The sequence below is a fragment of the Lipotes vexillifer genome, unplaced genomic scaffold (genome assembly GCF_000442215.2).
Source record: "Lipotes vexillifer unplaced genomic scaffold, Lipotes_vexillifer_v1.1 scaffold514, whole genome shotgun sequence".
In the NCBI taxonomy this organism is placed as follows: domain Eukaryota; kingdom Metazoa; phylum Chordata; class Mammalia; order Artiodactyla; family Lipotidae; genus Lipotes; species Lipotes vexillifer.
The window spans coordinates 2025557-2043916 of NW_006789975.1; the positions used below are offsets into that span (position 1 = coordinate 2025557).

The 18360-nt window shown below is 35.3% G+C and overlaps 1 protein-coding gene across 1 annotated transcript in view; it reads right to left on the reverse strand.

Moving 5' to 3' along the window:
• The window catches only part of CLK4 (CDC like kinase 4), a 21293-nt gene that overhangs the window by 2288 nt on the left and 645 nt on the right, over window positions 1-18360 (reverse strand). Inside the window, exons 2-10 of the mRNA XM_007463121.1 lie at window positions 15830-15990; window positions 11031-11253; window positions 9876-9966; window positions 9411-9477; window positions 6489-6605; window positions 6230-6396; window positions 5935-6029; window positions 5555-5684; window positions 2700-2782 (exon numbers count right to left, since the gene is read on the reverse strand). Coding sequence (XP_007463183.1) covers window positions 2700-2782; window positions 5555-5684; window positions 5935-6029; window positions 6230-6396; window positions 6489-6605; window positions 9411-9477; window positions 9876-9966; window positions 11031-11253; window positions 15830-15990 — 1134 coding nt within the window. The remainder of the gene's footprint in view (window positions 1-2699; window positions 2783-5554; window positions 5685-5934; window positions 6030-6229; window positions 6397-6488; window positions 6606-9410; window positions 9478-9875; window positions 9967-11030; window positions 11254-15829; window positions 15991-18360) is intronic.

Here is an 18360-nt window from a genome sequence, read left to right on the forward strand (position 1 = left end):
GAAAACACAAGAAAATAGTGTTTCCGGGACTTCCCTGGTAGTCCAGTGGTAGAGAATCCACTTTCCAACTAAGCCTGCCCACCACAACGAGAGAGCCCGCGAGCCGCAACTACAAAGCTCACACACTCTGGAACCTGCACACCACAACTGGAGAGAGAAAATCCGCGCAGTGCAACTAGAGAGAAGCCCACGTGCTGGAATGAAGACCCAATGCAACCAAAAAAAAAAAAGTAAATAAATAAATGTTAAGAAAAAAAAAGAAAATAGTGTTTCCATAAAAGGACTAGATTAGACAGCTATACAACTTATATTACACTCTACTTCAAAGATGGAATAAAACTGAATGAGCTACTGATTGTCCGATTTCTGAAATGGATTGGTAAGGTCTGTATGCTGATTGAGGAACAACTTTTTAAGTATATTTTACTGAAGTACAGTTGATTAACAATGTTCGAATAATTTGTTTAATGTAAAACAGAACAGTTTTTCCTTATTTGTATTACTTGCACTGTTTAACTGAGGGATGACTGGGGAAGATTACCAAAAACCTGGCTACTCATTTTATCGGTTGCTTAACTAACCTCCATTAGCCAATAGATAGCAACTTTGTAATCCTATTGTAATCCTAGACAATAAAAATACAGTCCCAATAATTCTTACAACAACCTTGAGCTAGTAATGTGGGAACATAACTTTCAAAGAGGTTAAGATACTAGCTCAAGCTCACATAGCTCATCAATGAGGAAACCTGGGCTGTGAACCCAAGTCAAAACTCATATTCTTAAATTACACAGTAACAAAGCTTTGGCTAAAGTAGAATAAATTGTTAAACTAAATGGTACACTCCTAAGCAGAGGCTGGCAAACTTTTTCTGTAAAGGCCCAGATAATAAATATTTTAGGCTTGGATGGTCACAAATGGTCTCCACCACATATTCTTTTTCGTTTTTTAAAGCAGGCATCAGACAGGATATAGTTTGCCAACACTTGTTCTGAAGAGTAGAGTCTATGTGCAATGCTTTTTAAATCCATTAGCTACTGTGCCCAGCACACTGCTTTCAAAATGTTCTTAATTCATGACAGGAATAAATAATACAAGCTCCATTATCTTCAAAAAGTTCCTTAGTTGAAGACTATTTTGGAGGGTGAATTAAAATATAAACCACATCTCAAACCAAAGTTAATAATCGACGCTTAAGATCTCAGGATGATTTACAATCATAAAACCATCTGAAGGATTTTATATGTGTCAGAATGAAGAAAGCATGCACTGTGCTCAACTTTTTCCTTGACCCTATAGCTTACTACCACAAAACCAGACACCACCCCCTAGAAATGACCGACAGCTATGTTCTAGATATCAAACTTGTCTACAATCTCAGAGTACTTTTAACAGATCTCTACAGAGTAGACAGAAGTTTGGTGAGGTGCCCCACAGCAGTGAACACATATATTCTGCAACAGCCACATAAGTGACTTATAATTCATCACAGCTTCCTCCCTCCTCATCCTGCATTGCCATAACCTCAAATCAACCTTGATAGTGTTAGCCAGGAACTCCCTAACCACCCTCACCCCATCCAACAACACACCTTGATCAAATCACAACCCTCTTAAAATTCTTCAATGGTTACACCACTTGAAGTTTTCAAGACTTTTAGTTTTCTGACATAAGCAAAATTATGAGGAAAAAAATTAGAGACCTAAATAACATTTTCTCCTTTTTGTTCTGCCAAGTAAGTCAATAACTATTATCATTTCACAAAAGAACATTTTAATACCAAAAAAAAACAGAAGAGATAATTTCTAAGTGAAAGCCAGAATGGCAACCCTACAAAACCATTTTCATTTTAGACCAACCAGTCTACATTTGGAAACCACTGACTCCTAGGATAAAACAAATACCTTTCTATGGCAAACAAGTCCACTATGAATCAGTACTTGCCTACTGACACCATTTTCCTATTTATCCAAGACACTCTGACAGCACTATTCATCCTTCCTCAACTAGAGTAGCTTCCTTTATGCCTGTTGCATTTATGAATACCATTTCTTCCTGATATGGCCATCACACACTCTAGTTTTCTGACAAACTCTTACTCTTCCTTATAGCATGGATTAAACTCCCTACTCCTCAGTGATGCCTTCTCTAAGGAAACTTAACCGTTCACCTTTTCTGGCTTCCCTTCTACATTGTTCCATTATAGCAAGTATCACATTGTACTGTACGTTTTCCCATGTCTACCCTGTGTATGACTTCCTTGAGGACAGAGATGCTGTCTTTTAATTTTTATACACATAAGTGCTTAGAAATGTGCCTAGGGCATCAAAGATGCTTAATACAACTTACTGCTTCTGAATTCTTTTAATAAAACTGCAACATAACAAGAGCTGAATTAAAACTGACCATAGTAACACTAATGTAAATTTATGAAGGAGCACCAGCATAAAATGGATCATATGAAGTCAATATGAACCACGTGTTTAAAAGCTGCACATGCAGAATGAATTATGACCATTCACTGAGAGTATTTCATTCAAATATGGTTTTAGAGAAGGATGACTATTTTGCACATGTAAGTTTTAATCTTAAGAATAATGACACTATGGCAACTTTCCAATATGGAAACCAAAACTTTAACATGCCTTTAACATTACAGCTCATTATGAATCAGTAAATAACATTTACTAAATACATACCTGAAAGACTGTGAAACCAAGGTAATATTCAATAAGAATGCAACCTATGCTCCAAACATCACAAGGCTGAGACCAACCTAAAGCTATTTAAAAACAAAACCAAACATTGTATTATGCAACAATTTTTAATTGCCAATACACAATATCTTTTCCTATGTGGGTGCTCTCTTTATATAGCCCATTTAGGAAAATATGATAGTAAATTCAGGGTTTACATTTTTAGTTTTATATCAAACATTATTCAGTATGCTTTCAGAGTCCTCCATATCCTTGTATCAAATTACAGTATTTTAACCTGGGGGAGGAAGCATTTTATGTAAAATAAGAGGGGTTAGCATATATTCCATAGTCTCTGAATTGCTTGTGCAATGAGGAGCACTGTTATACCCAGTTAACGGTTGTTCTATGAAATTTTACATTTTATTAATGCAAACATAGATCAATAATTATCCTCAGAATGTAATTACTAACCCCTCATCAATTACCATCAGCTTGATATCTGAGTTTATTTCTTCCATTAAAAGAAATAGTAGTGTCACATAAATTATGTAAGAATTTTAATGGATATTATAAGCAGTGTCACCCATAAGCAGAATTATACAGCTATTTAAAGTTCACACAGAGAGGTATCTATATACGTACTTTCAGGTTGTCTATATATGATCATATATACTTTCTCCTTCAGAATTCTCAAGAGTAACATTATTCAGAAAAGAAAAAAACACCTAGCCTTAAGTCTATATCTAATTAGAAAGGAAAAGAGTAAATCATACAGATGTTTTAACCTTTTAAAGATTAAGTTTTTAATAAAACAATAGTGTACAAATAAATCCTACTTTAAAAGACATTTCAATTACTTTCAGTGACATTACTGAATTTAAAGACAAAGGAAGAAACAATATATTCAAGGAATTTGACTATGATTTGGCCATTTTTGTTAACCCTCATGGTACTTATCACTTGAAGAAAAGGATAATGGAGCATGGTTTCTACTTACAGTAACACATACAAAATCTGCAAATGATAGAGCTTGGATCTAAGATGAAAGTTTTCTTTTCCAGCCACTCCTGTCTCCCAGTCCAGCTTTCTCCCAAGTGACTGTAAATTACCTCACTCTCTTATGCGTCAGCTCTCATACTCTTTGGAATTTCACATCATTCACTTTTACCAACTTCTGTTTATTACCAACACCCAAGACATGAGACCAACTGCCTTCCTCAATGGTAGCAACTGACAACATCTTCCTCTTCAATCTAATTCTGCCTTAATCCTCAGGAGTAACACCTCACCAACACAGAAAGAACCCTTCTAATCTTCCCATCTGTTCATTTCTTATCCTAAAGACCAAAAACCCCAATCTCAGATTTATATCAACTATCCCCAGCCTGGCCACACATGGGACTGTATTATTACTAAGAATCACTGTATCTTATGCAACCTAGGAAAAGGCCATTAACTAACTGTAAGATACACCACTGTTTTACGAACCAATAACAAAGAAAAAATGCCAATTGTTTTCTGTTATGTTCCCTCATATGTTAAAATGTGGAGAAAAATCTTCTTAAAATTGATAAAACACAGCAAGTTATCTCTTTTTAAGCTCTGAAAAGACCTCTCTGTCCACAATCTCTTCCCACACTCTTTTCTTTTACCTTCATTGCAGCCTTCAGTCCTCAACCATGAATACACTTTCTAAACTACTGCAACACAGCAGCTTCTTTCAGACCATACTAAGCAGAAATCCTGGTAACATCAATCTCAAAGATGAGCTCCAAACCTGTGCTATCCTATTTGGTAGCCACTAGCCACATGTGGCTACTTAAATCTAAAATTTAAATTAATTTAAAATTCAGTTCCTCAGTCACACTGGCTATACTGAAAGTACACAGTAGTCTACGTGTGGCTACTAATGGCTACCATGTTGGATAGTGCAGATATAGAACATTTCTATCGTCATGGAAAGTTCTACTAGCCAGCACTACATAATATTCTTAATTTCCTGTCCCTTTTACTAATTCTCTACTCTAGGTAAACATCATTAGTTTGCTTTCACACTCATATTCTGAACTACCAAGTCCTCTTAGACAAAAGGTAAAAAGTGGAAAAGACTGATTCCACAAAGATGTTTTACTATCCAACCTCGGTTGAAACTTACTTTTGGTGAAGTAATATGCTTATACCATTTAACTATCTCCCAATATCACCTGATCTAAATTTTTCCCACTGTCTCCAAGCCCCCAAAGCCACCTCTGACTTCCTTGCTCTATCAACATGACTTGGTCTCAAACTTTTAAATTTTGAGGCATAAGACACGCTCTCCCTCACTGAGTTCCCTTTCATTAATATTTAAAAACCCTGCACCTTAACTAATTTTCCTTTCCATGCTTTCTCATGTCAAAGATGATCAAAGAAGCTCTCCTCTTAGACTAGCCCCTCTTTCTTCTCCTCTTAACCTCCATCCACCCTACATCTAGATGTCTGCCAACCCAATCTTTAGCATTTTCACCAGCACCATGATTTGTGATGAGATGAAAAGAGATGCCCACATCACTTCAAAATCATACTGCTGTCATGTACTTAGCCAATACAGCTTGTTCTCTTATGATCTTGTAAGACTGACTTGTTCAAAAATAACCACAACCTGGAATATCTTTACAGATGATATCACATTTTTCCCACTCAGGAAAAATATTTATAGCAATGTCCAGACAGCTTTTATGAAAACAGAAAACATTTTCTGTACACTGCTAAGAAAATTACAGCTATCCCCCAACTACCTGCCCCCCAATAAAAGCTGTAGAGAACAAAAAATCTCTTTTTCAATTAAAATATCAGGAAGTCTGGTATCTACTAACCCAAAATGACCTCTGGAGCTCTGTAATGCCGTGTAGATACCAAAGTACTATGATGTTCATCATCGTATGTTGCACTTCCTAAGTCAACAACTTTGATATCTGTGTTTTTCAGTGTGCGTTCATCACGTTTCTAGAGATACAGTTAAGTAAACACAAAGATCAATAAAGATATGAAATATTTTATAGCACTATCCAAAAGGCTTGCACATGAATTATCTTTTTGATTTTGAAAATAACCCCATGAGAAAGGCAAAGGATTACCCTTTTTGGGTTAAACATCAGGATATAATAAGCCTCAAAGGTAAAATTCCTCATCCAAGGATCACCAAGCTAAATTAATTTTAAAGACAACTACCAAAATTAAAACAAGTGTAACTTACCATTTTTGAATTATACTTGACTACATAGTCAGACTTCACAAATAAAATATTTTCAGGCTTCAGATCTGTATGGGTTAATTTATTATGATGCAAAACTACAAAAGAACAAAAAGACATTATTAGTTTCACTTACAAATTTAATCTGTACAGGGGGAAAGAGTTAGTAGAGGTAGGGATCAAAAGTGATTTCATCCTTACTTGCAATGTGCATTTTTAGTGACAATGTTTTGATATGTTGCTTGTACAATAAAACCTTTAATTTACTGGTATTTAAAAATTTAACAGGTATACTTACAATTTATTGACTGACAGATCTGATATGCCATTTGCCTGATATGGTCAATTTGAAATGGCAGAAAGCTATTTTCTTTAATGAAATCATAGGTACTAAGTCCCAGGAGTTCAAACACAATACAAACATGACCATGATGATCAAACCATTCTAACATCTGGACACATCGGCTAAAACAGATCAGAATAAAAATAATTCAGTTCACAGAATTCTGATTATTTCATGTAACATAATGGATCACAGTTCCAAGTTTATTACTTACAAGACACTATTGGGATCAGTACTATTTAAATGTTCTAATACTTGGATTTCTGAACGAGCTGCTTCACGATATCGTCCCACATTTTTTATGATTTTCACCGCTACATGCATGCCACCCCTTAAAAACAAAATGAAAATGGTAAATGTACAGAAGGGCACTGAAGACATGTATCCTCTAAAGCAGCTATCCCCAACCTTTTTGGCACCACGGACCGGTTTCATGGAAGACAATTTTTCCATGGTGGGGGGGGGAGGGTGTGATGGTTCAGGTGGTAATGCAAGCTATGGGGAGCAGCAGATGAAGTTTCACTCGCTCGCCCACTGCTCACCTCCTGCTGTGTGGCCCAGTTCCTACCAGTCCATGGCCAGGGGTTGGGGACCCCTGCTCTAAAGCATAATCTTATTAAGTACCAATCATTCTATGCTATTTTCCTAAAATAATCTTTCAGGGTGTATTATAGCAGATCTATAAACATTTTTTCAAAACATTTTGACAAAATATACATTATACAGAGTGATGATTTCTCTTAATACTTATGAACGTTAATGTTTGTTTCCAAAAGTTTAAATTTACCTAGATTTTATAAGCAGTTTTTTTAAAAAGATAAAAATATAAACCTTGAATAGAACATACTACTGCTGAAAGCATTCACTCATTCACCAGGCTAGACCGACTGTGCCAGATGTTGCATTGGAATCAGTGTTAAAAAGGGCTTGTCCCATGTACCTCACAGTCTAATGGAAAAGACAGACACTTGAACAACTTATCATAAGGTTAGAAGTGCCTGGTATAAGGAGTAGAGAGAAGAAAGAGCCTAACCATCAGGGTTAGGGGAGCTTAGACTTCTTCAGAGAAGAAAGACAACTATCAGTTTGTTAGATAATTCTGGCAAAGGAGACACCATCAATAAGTCATGAAGCCAAAAAAATGTTTAGTGCATTCATGGATGCGAATAGGTATAAATAGCAACAACGTAGGGCAGCGTGTTTTAGACCGGGGCATCTGTAATACTTCCTAAAAAGTACAGAGGGAATTCCCTGGTAGTCCAGTGGTTAAGACATGGGCTTTCACTGCCGTAGGCCCAGGTTCAATCCCTGGTCAGGGAGCCGAGATCCCGCAAGCCACGTGGTGCGGCCAAAAAAAAAAGCCATAAATGATTTTGAGGAAAGGGATTTCCAAATCTTCAGCTTCCTTCTGTCCTCTTTTCTAAACCTGATCTTCTTGAATACAAGCCAGCAGTCAACCCTGCATTTTTCACTATGGCCTTCCCACATTACAAAAGAGAACCCCATGCACACGAAATTAATATGGCAAGGTTTGTGCCCTAGGCTGTTTATTAAAAAAAAAAATCTTTGAGGCAAACAAATTTTTCTAGTGGTTGGATAGCAAACCTATTCTGAACTCATTTCTTTTGACAAGGCCCCAATGAAGTTGTGGGCTGATATATAATCATCAAAATAAATTTTTAATGATCTATCTCCCTATGATGTATAGCATATATCTCAAGACTTACAAGAATTACTATAAAACTGCTGTGACAAAACTTCTTCTAGTCGCATCTATTTAATCATATGGCCAAGTTTTCTAACTGTTAATAAGCTATAAAAATGAACAGTGCTAATAGCTATAAAAATGAAAAATGGATAATGGTGTTAGCTAATGCTATTATAGTAATCATATTGCAGTATATAAATGTTTCAAACCAACGTTATACACCTTAAACTTACAAGCTTTCATATTACTTGTCAATTAAAAAAAAACGAAAAATGGAAACTTAATGCTAAAACAGTAAGATTTACCTATGGACACATGAATTCATTTTTTAAAGGCCCCAACCATCTCAATAAAAAATGTATTTTCAATTACATTGTATGTTTTAGGTCTAATAAGTATCAAAATTTGTAACAGATTTGTACTTGATCAATTGAATACTATTGGAATATCTCAAATACTTAAGTCTTGGAACCTCAAGAAATTTTTAAAAGACCTTAATGGGACAACTAGTGAAATGTGAATCAGGTCTGGAGATGAGCTGGCAAAACTTGAAAATACATATAACATGTAAATATAGAGAATGATTAAATACTGTAAAATGCTAACATTTGTGGAATCTGGGTGAAGAATATATGGGAATTCTTAGCAACTTTCCTAAGTCAAAGTATTTCAAAGTATCTTAAAATTTTACTTTATGTTCACATTTTTGTCATAGAGAGGAAAGGGTGATAATATAAGACATTTAGGATAATATTCTCTATGAAAAATGAAGTAAAAGTAAGTTCAAGGATAAAGCATTTCTAAGTATTCAAGAAAAGTTTGTTCATGGATGACAGGAGGTAGCAAGCTGTTGTATTTAGATTCCTCCAAACATATTTAAAAAGAGAAATATTTTTTTTTAAAAAATCAGCATTTACAATAAGCTGGAAATTACATCCTCAACTATTTTATGATGAAAAGTTTAGATGTCAATTTAGAAATGTGCAGTTTCCACTAAACTGTTTTAAGACGTTCACTTACAAAAAAACTTGCAACCACAGAATAGAGATCCTAGAGGAAAACATTTCCTTTGGAAATAAAATTTTTTGAACCAAGAAGATTACACATGCTAATTTATTGTCTCTGCAATTCAAAAGTAGGGTAAAGCACTCCAAGTCTCTTATAGAAAGCTAAGGACCTAAGTTCTGGGAAACTCTTCACTTAACATTCACATTAATTTCAATGAACTCCATCTGATAAAAATTTTTAGCATTCTTGATCAAAATCCATACTTACGGTAAATAAATCATACACAGTTCAAGAACTTTTGAATACTTATACCTCCCAGGAAAACACATAGCTACCACTTAAATTCTATTTCATCTAAATTATGGATCCTTCTCCACCAAAAATATCAGAATGTTCAAAAAAGAAAAACAACAAACTTACATGCCATGATCAATACACTCTACAACTTTGCCAAAGGCCCCTTCTCCCAAAGTGTCCACGATTTCATCTAAAGTGAGGGGGGAGAAAGAAGTGTAAGTACCTGCGGACAAATTATCAGTTATTCAAATAATGAATGCTTAAGTGTGGAATATTTTCAAATGATCTCTATTAAAGCATAATTAAGGTTCCAGCAGTCAAATTATTTTATTTTCAGCTGCTACAAAAATAATTTAGATAGAGCTATCTTTCTTGCTCTAATCTCAAATTCCACTGATTATTTTGGAACTTTAGAGTAGAAATATTTAAACTCTATAGAAAAGAAGAAATACAAAAGAACAACAAACAAACCCACGAAAAACAAAACAAAAAAGCAATGAAGAGTTCTTTAGCCCCCCGCTGACAAACTATTCTTAAAAAGATTATTCTGTCTGAAAAGTTTAAAAAGTGTTGAAAAATATTCTATACATCTTGCTCTTAGAACGTCTCCACTTTGACAGATCAGGTGACCCTCCTCATCATCCTCTATACTCCTGGATCTTTTCCTTCGGTGGCTCTTCTGGAACGGCAAGTGGGCAGCACCAAGATCATCCAGCCAATCAATATATCAGAGTGAATTCAGGGCAGAATACGCAATTCATTCAGCGGGGAGATATTCAGGCATTCAGATAAGCACCAGGCCACGAACAGTTGGCAGGAGCAATTTCAAATTCAGTCCCCAGAAATTCACAAGGCACAGTTTATGTTACAGAAGAAAAACATGGCAAGGAACAGATTTTCAGATAAGATACTTAAAGTGGCAATAGAAAAAAACAACACAATTGTCTTTTTAAAATACTGACTTAATTGAAGTCTGAAATTTAAAGAATGCAATGTCATGATCTATTAATCTCTTGTTATAAAATAGCCTATGCTGTGAGTTGAGATGTCTAGTTTGTCAGGAAAATGTTTTAAAATGTCAAGATTAGTTCAAATTGATATTTAGCAATATTTTTAAACATACTTGATTAAAATAAAAGGGGAAAATAAAGGCTAATGTCAATGTTCGATCTAATCAATGATAGTTCTACTGAAGAAAACTTGGGGAGGAAAATAATAATTCATAGTTTACTGCAAACAAGTGAAGATTCATGAGTGTAAAAAAAAAGGGCAGGCTTTCTGGACAATAATTTCCCCTTCAGCACCCACTTTCAGAACTCCAATGGAACTAATTGCAGCCTGTGCTATACACAGGCTAAGTATCCGCCAGCGCAACTTTCTACATTTGTCTCCAAGTACTGGGAAAGGGGTTTCTTTTAAAGTAAAAAACGTTTAAGATGAAAGAAAAAGATGGGTGCTGCATCTTTTTGTATGATTATGTTATAAAAGATAAAAATATTTTTAACATTAAAATCAAGAAACTCATGATCTGGTCTGCAGAAAATGAGTAAATATGGGCAAATGAGGGCTAACTAATAAATACAGATTAGTTGTAAGAATTTGGAAGTTTCCTTTAAGGATTCAAGTAATATAAACACAATTATATTCATATAGTATTATAAACTTTTTCAAACTTATTGGCTCAGTAAGAGCTTTTACACACAAATAAGTATCCACCCAAAATAAAAACAAAATCAATCATACCGAACGTGACTGATTACTTGAACAGTGTCTATTACGCTTCCTTTTAGGACTGCTTCTCCTGCTTCGGACTGAAGATATCCTGCAGTGGATTCGATAACTGCTTTCAACGTCTCTATGATAATGTCTAGGAACATATCTTTCGCAGTAGTCATTTCTGTATTCATCAATGTATCTCCGGTCCCGATAATCTCTCTCATTCAAGGACCCTGCTTCTAAATAATGACTGCAAACACATTAAAGGATTTAAAATTACTCTCTTCATTCTAGAATAACGTGGTTAAAATAAAACATTCTCTCAAGAATTCCTGCTTTAAAACAGCTAACTCAATAAAAGAAAATAATACAAATTGATGAATTAGAATTTATATTTAACTCACAAAACTTAAGAAATCATTTTACTTTAACCAACAAGTAAATGGGAACATATGTCTCTATTAATATATACTGCTATGAAGGAACAAAGCTTGGGTCAAATCATTCAACATATTCAGTGTTTACTTGATTAAGTGTCCCTTTACCTTCTGGTGAAAGTTAAGACCAAAAATTCACAAAACTGCTCTTCTGAAATTCATCCATCTTGTGATATATGCATCTGTAACTAAGCTCTCTTCCTTTTTTCAGAGCCACACACAATATGAGGCAGGCAAAACAGGATTCCTTTCCTCCTTAATGTAAGTTAGGTATCTCTGGCACAGAGTTCTTTCATGAAAGGTGTATTAGAGCTAAAAGGAATCTTAAATATATTTCAGGCCTCTCATTTTACAGATGACTAAACTGAGATCCCTAGAAAGAAAATGATTTGCCATGGTTGTAGAGCACATTCTAAATCCTATTGTATGTGCCAGTATTATTATACACACCACCTATTCCATCTCCTCTCCTTTATTTCGAGCTTCCTGTATCTGAGAAATAGACAACACAGCTTTTGAAGGCTGCTTCATGTGCCAAAAATATCTAAAATATATCCCCCTCAAATGAGAAAAGGTTCTTGTAATTGCTTGCTTAGGATTTCCCAACCCCCTACTTCCCTTTGCACTTTGAATTTGTCACTCCTGCTTGTGAAATAAACAAGAATTCAGGAAAAACAGCATCATCTGATGCCATAGTGCTTAACTTCTGAGTCTACAGATCCCTTTGAAAATCTGATTGAGAGATATGAACCCTCTCCCCTAAGAAACACACAAATGCGTAAACAAAACTTGGCAAGGAATTTCAGAGGTCATGGACCTCAGGAAGTCAATGGATTCCAGTTAAGCAGCCTTGATCTGATGGAAAGAAAAAGACAGATTCAATTGGCTCAATTTCCCGTCCCCCTCTCTACCTGGGATGAGTGTCCTTTTCAACAGAGTGTGAAGCTTCAAGAGATCCCTCAGTGCACATGGAGCACTGAGGGAGAGAGGGGACACCTGCCCAGTCAGACACACCAGCTAAAATAATCCTGACAAGCAATGGAGTGACAGATGTTAACTAGACTGCCCTCACTAACCTCTTTCTTTTTCCCAGAATATGTTGTCATTCTTTTTCTCAGGAGGCTGGTTTACGCAGAAATAAAGGAGAAGCATCTCTAAAACTGCTACTCAAAAGGGCTGGCATCAAATCCAGGCTGGGGAGATGCAGAAACCCCCTTTCCCCAGTGTCAGCCTTAAGTTCTAGCCATTGGAGAAACAACTCAGGATATTAGGGTCTAAATCTGGGTCTAAGTCAGGGATCTGATCAGTTGCTTGGAACCGTTAAGTGAGAGATCTACAATACGTCAAACTAGAAATTACCATACTCTAAAGGGCATCTGTTTAATTCTGTAAGGCATCCTTCCCATAAAAGTCTAAAATTTATCGGAAAACTCTAACACTAATAATCCTTAGCTGGACTAGTGCATGAAATTAGAGCTGCTGATAATCCATAAATAATCTAAAGAATAACAAACATGGAGTGAAGTAATACCATGAGGATAAACTAAAAAGATGAGGACCTCTTCAACCTACAACAACCAAGGCTTAGAGATTATATAAACAAAGTCTACAGAATTATAAAGGCTATATGGACAGAGTGACAGGATGAACAGACTGATTTAATTTCTAAAAATATTCACTGAATGTCCAGTGAATATTTCACTGTAGTTCTTCAAAACAGCCAAGACTAATGAGGCTATGGGCATTCGTTTTTATTTCCACACAGGTCCTGTGGAAGGTAAAAAATATATATGAGGCAAAATCCCTGCCAACAAATAACTGTTCAGTTTGAGATTACTCACACAAGAATAAAACAAAACTCAACAATGCAGGAAATGCCGAAAGCCTGGATATGAGTGCTTAGGAGAAAAAACTCAAAATGCTTAAAATGGTCAGGGAAGATTTCATGAAAAAGAAGGGAACAGTTGCACCTTAAAGGGAAATCAGGATTTGGGCAAAATGGGAAGTAGAAGAAATGCCAGGAAAGAAAAATGGCATATTACCATCTTACACTTATAGAGTACTTTTAGCCAGAATGGCTTAGAGATGAGTTTGTCTACATGTTACTTAGGAAATAGTAAGTAGACAATTTCAGCAAGAGCAATTTTCACATAGGGGAACATAGGCAAATAAATAAGCTGGGAACAGATCATCCAAAATCTTGCATGCCAGGCTAAAGGGCTTAAAACAGTGTTTCTTAAAGGGGGGTCTGTTTATTAACAATATCGAAATATTGAATTTTTAAAAATGAAGATCCCTGGACCCCAGGTCAGACTCACTGAATAATCTGGTAATATGAATTTTAAACATACCTCCAAAGTGATTCTATTCACACTAAAGTTTGGGAATCACTGGTTTAAGGCTTGATACTCTATATTACAAGACATTTAAGGATATAAAATGTGTTCACAGTGTTCACAGCCACATCAGTCTTCCTGTATAGAATTAATTGATTAAGCCTGTAGGAAGGGAGAAATTCACAGGCTACTTACAAATCAGAAAGAAAAGACACTCTGAAATATATATGAAAAAAGGTAAGATAATTGATAACCAATAAAAGCGCTGATAAATCATAAGAAAAATACACTTTAATAGAAAAAATAGGCTAAGAATACAAAAATAATGTTCACAATCAACTATACTTCAATTAAAAAAATGTTCAAGTGTTCAATAAGCACATGACAGAGGACAAATTCAGCAGAAATTTAAAAATTCAAATGAAAACAAAACACTATTCTTGGCATTTCAAAATAGGCAAGACTGGTGACAGCATGTCGTAGGAGTGTAACTTGGTACAAACTTTCTAGAAAAATACGTGAAAAATATGTGAATATGTAGCAAGAGCCTTATAAGAGTTCACACCCTTTAACTTGAAACTGTCCCTTCTTAGAACCTATTTCAGGAAATCTGTATACAAAATATTATGAAAAATATTTTTCAGAAGAAATAATAAGAAATAACTTTACATCCAAATGGGGGACTAGCATCCTACCAAGAGTACCTTCTTTATACGTTTCTGTGTTTTTCATTTTTTTCCAATAATTTTACAAAAAACACTCTTGTAAAGTTTTGAATGTTGAAAAAGATTATTAGATTACTCCAGATTATGGAGAGCAATTACCACGAGACATCTCTGGTGCCAATATCAAAGAAGAAACTATTGGCCTAGTGGTTATTACACTGACTCAGTAACATCTTTATGTGGTTAATTATGAATATGAATAACTGTTCATCATTCAGATCACTTCCTTTCTACACATACAATGCATAACAAATCCATGAATGGTTAGTACTATATGTTAAGCCTTACAGAGTATTTTGTATTTATCTTAATATAGGGTACAGATATTCTTGTATAATACATTAATTAGCTCAGGTCATTGAAATCCTGGCATAGATTCTCCCTCTTCCCTCCATATGATAGTGTGTGAAGAGTGATTAGTCTGCACTGATTACCAACAAGCTCACCGTTCTACAGAACAAGTCTGTTTTGGCATGGAGAAGGAAAAAAATTACATATTGTTTTTTAAAGTAACTCAAGTTGGCTAATTTAGAAAGCAATCTGGCAAACAGTCCCAGTGGAACATCTGCACAAAACAAGGAGAAAACACAGAACCAATAAAAACAAATGAGAAAGGGAAATTAATGGAGGACAGAATGAAAGAAACTCTATTCACCTAGGCTTTGTTTAATCATTTAGGAACTTGAAAAATTCCTTCAATTCTATATAAATGTATTACCTCCAAATTTTACACTGGTAAGAATACAATAGAACAGGACACATGCCATTGGAAATTTTTACTGAGGCCCTTCTTACAACAGCCAAGCTTCTAAAAATCCCAAACATATCTACTGGCCTTATCTACAAATATAACCTGTAGAATACAGTATAAGCAACTAATCCCCAACACACTTTAACATTCTCACACACCACATGCTATTTTTCTCATCTGGATGGACTCTTCCCCACCCTTCATTATCTCTCATGTGTGGGACCCTAAATAAGTGCCCCAATGTACAGCTCTCCCTACTACATACAAGTTAAAGGCACTCACTGGTCCTTTAATCACTTAACTTTTGTGTGTCTCATTTCCCCCAACTATATTACTGGCAGCTGGGACTCAACCAACTGTCTCCTACAGCTCCGAAATGGACACAGATATGTGAGGGTAGGAACTCTGTTCTATTCACAGCAGTGTCTAGCATATAATAGGCACTCAGTAAATATTTTCTGAATGAGTATTTGTTGACTGATTTATAAAACAATCTGACAGATGAAAGCTATATAAGCTAATGACAAGTCATTAAAACTATTAGTGTTAAAATGGTACTAGTTCAAGCATAATTTACCAATCAGATTCTTTAAGCTGGTGATGTGGTTTACAATGTCTGTTCTCTTGTGTACTACTGTGGGATCTCCTCTTCCGTTTGTGACTTCCACTGTAGCTTTCATGTCCCCAGCTTTCTCTGCTATCCCAGTCAGGGCAGTGAGTTCTTTTGGAATGCCTCATCTGTTAATGGAAATGAAAAGTGAGTTGTGGAATTTACAGATGGTTATATTTAGTAAATAAAATATTTCACATTAATATTAATTAAATAGAAAAACCCCAGCACATAGGGTTGTACAGGTTCTAAAATCTTCGTAGGTAATGGTTCCCAAAGCATGGAGGCACTATCCCACTGGTATGTCAGATGATTCTAAGTGGTATACACACCTAGTACTAAATGATAACACTGTGAGACCTTAATACATTTTCTTTCAATTCTTCTGGATAAATTCTCAGCTTGGTGCATATCTTCAACTAACACTTGCTAACTGCCATTTTAAAAAAAGAGTCAGGATTCAGGCTTAGAGCCTTCAGTAGACAACAATATCTAGTTAGAAATTAATAACTTTTTTGGTTTTATTTTTATCACTACCTTCTTTCTATGGTAAATTATTACTAATCTCTTAAGTTATTGATATAATCAAATTATTAAGTTATTGATGTTAACTTTAAATGTGAACTAATTTAAAACAAATATCACAAGTGTCATGCAGCTTTGTCGAAATACTGTGATACAAATAACTGAAGTCAGAGAAACACTTAGGGATACTGAATATAGGAGATGACTTTATTTTCAGATCATCCTGAAGCCATTCTTAAAATTAAACATATTTGTTGTAGATCTGCGGTGACTAAAGAAATGAACCTATAAGGATGAATACGGTCACACTGAAATCAGATAATTGTGACAATTCCCTGACTCCATCTACATCCTCACAGGTTCCATTCAGGATCAGGATCTGTGTTCTAACAATGTCATCCTTATCTGCCTCTTCCCATCTTAATTCTTTCACAAAGCAGTTAAGTTTTTAACAGTGATGTCCAAACTGTTGAAGAGGGTGAGGCTCACAACTCAGCAAGGAGCTGAAAACAGGTAAAATGGAGCAAAACCAACTTAGTTAACCTCCTTCAGTTAGCCCAAATGACTCAGTAACAAGCAAACAAATTCAAGTAAAAAAATTTAAAAGACTTCAAATGAATTAAAAGACTTTAAAATGAGGCATCTCCTGGGAGGTATTCCCTAAGAAAATGTAGGTATCATGCCATCAGAGCCCGAAGCCACCAAATATTCAGATCTTTTAACTCATTTCTCTTGTTGATTCTTAGGTCCAACAAAAATCCTAAAACTCTAGTCAGGGCTCTCACTGGAAATTGATAAGTGAGCATTCTGATTTACACAGTCATTTGAATATGGGAAACTGAAATAAATGACATTACAAATTAACCTGAGCCAAAAGACCATCAGAAAAGCCATCAAAAAAAAAATTATATTTCTAGTGGAAGGAATTCTTCTGACCCTTCAATTACCCAAATTGTATTTTAACCACATAGGAACTCTTTAAAATTGTTTAGTTAAGCATTCTTAAATCATAGCAAGCAAAATTACAACATCTGATGACTGAGGTTTATTACTATGACTATTATAATGCAGTTTTTGCAAAACATGTGTGTCTGCTTCAGTTTTGTTTTTTTCCTTCTACTGTCCATAGGCCATAACTAGCTCACTAAGGCAGAATTCTTAAATAACTACAGTTATCAATATGCAAATATTAAAATAAGCATCTTGGGAGAGCCAAAGGTTTTTATTTCTCTAGCCAAGTTCATTACTTTAAATTTAATTCAGCTGTTAGGAAGCCATTCCCGCCACTACTGTTCAGAAATATTTTCTCAGGAGGCCAAAAGAAGAATCCCAGATCCAGGTTACACAGATTAGGTTCCTTTGCATACAAAAAAAAGAAAAACTATCTAGAATTATCACACTATTTCTAATTAACAAAGAATCCTACATGTTAGAAACATCGGACATCTTTCAATTAAAAACACCAGATACAATAAACATCAGATGTTTATATCCATCTTAGAAACCTGATTCTCTACTGCCCTTTAACACCCTATATTACCCGACAATTTTACGTTATCTATATTAAAATATCTATATAGGTTAGAGTTATGATTAGATGGCTCCAAGAGTACTGTATGTAATGGATAACAAGAGGCCTGTGGGTGTATGTATGGAGCACAATCATACAAAGATAGCTATAAAATAAGACCAGGTGGTTGACGTGGTCAGTTTGGAGCGCTGTCTCCTAAGAATAGTATAAGCATTTCACGGTTACTTAAGTAATCAAGGACAGTGTGATGCAAAAGTATCAGAAATGCAGATCTGATGCAACAATACTATGCTCCACTTTAGGAAAAAAACAGTTCGCACAAAGGATGAGCCTCTCCGTATTTATGAGACTCTCCGTATTTACCTCTCACAAGAACGAGCTAAATTCCACCACCTGGACTCGCAAACTAGCAGTTCCTCGGACGCCCAGTCCCCACCCCCCC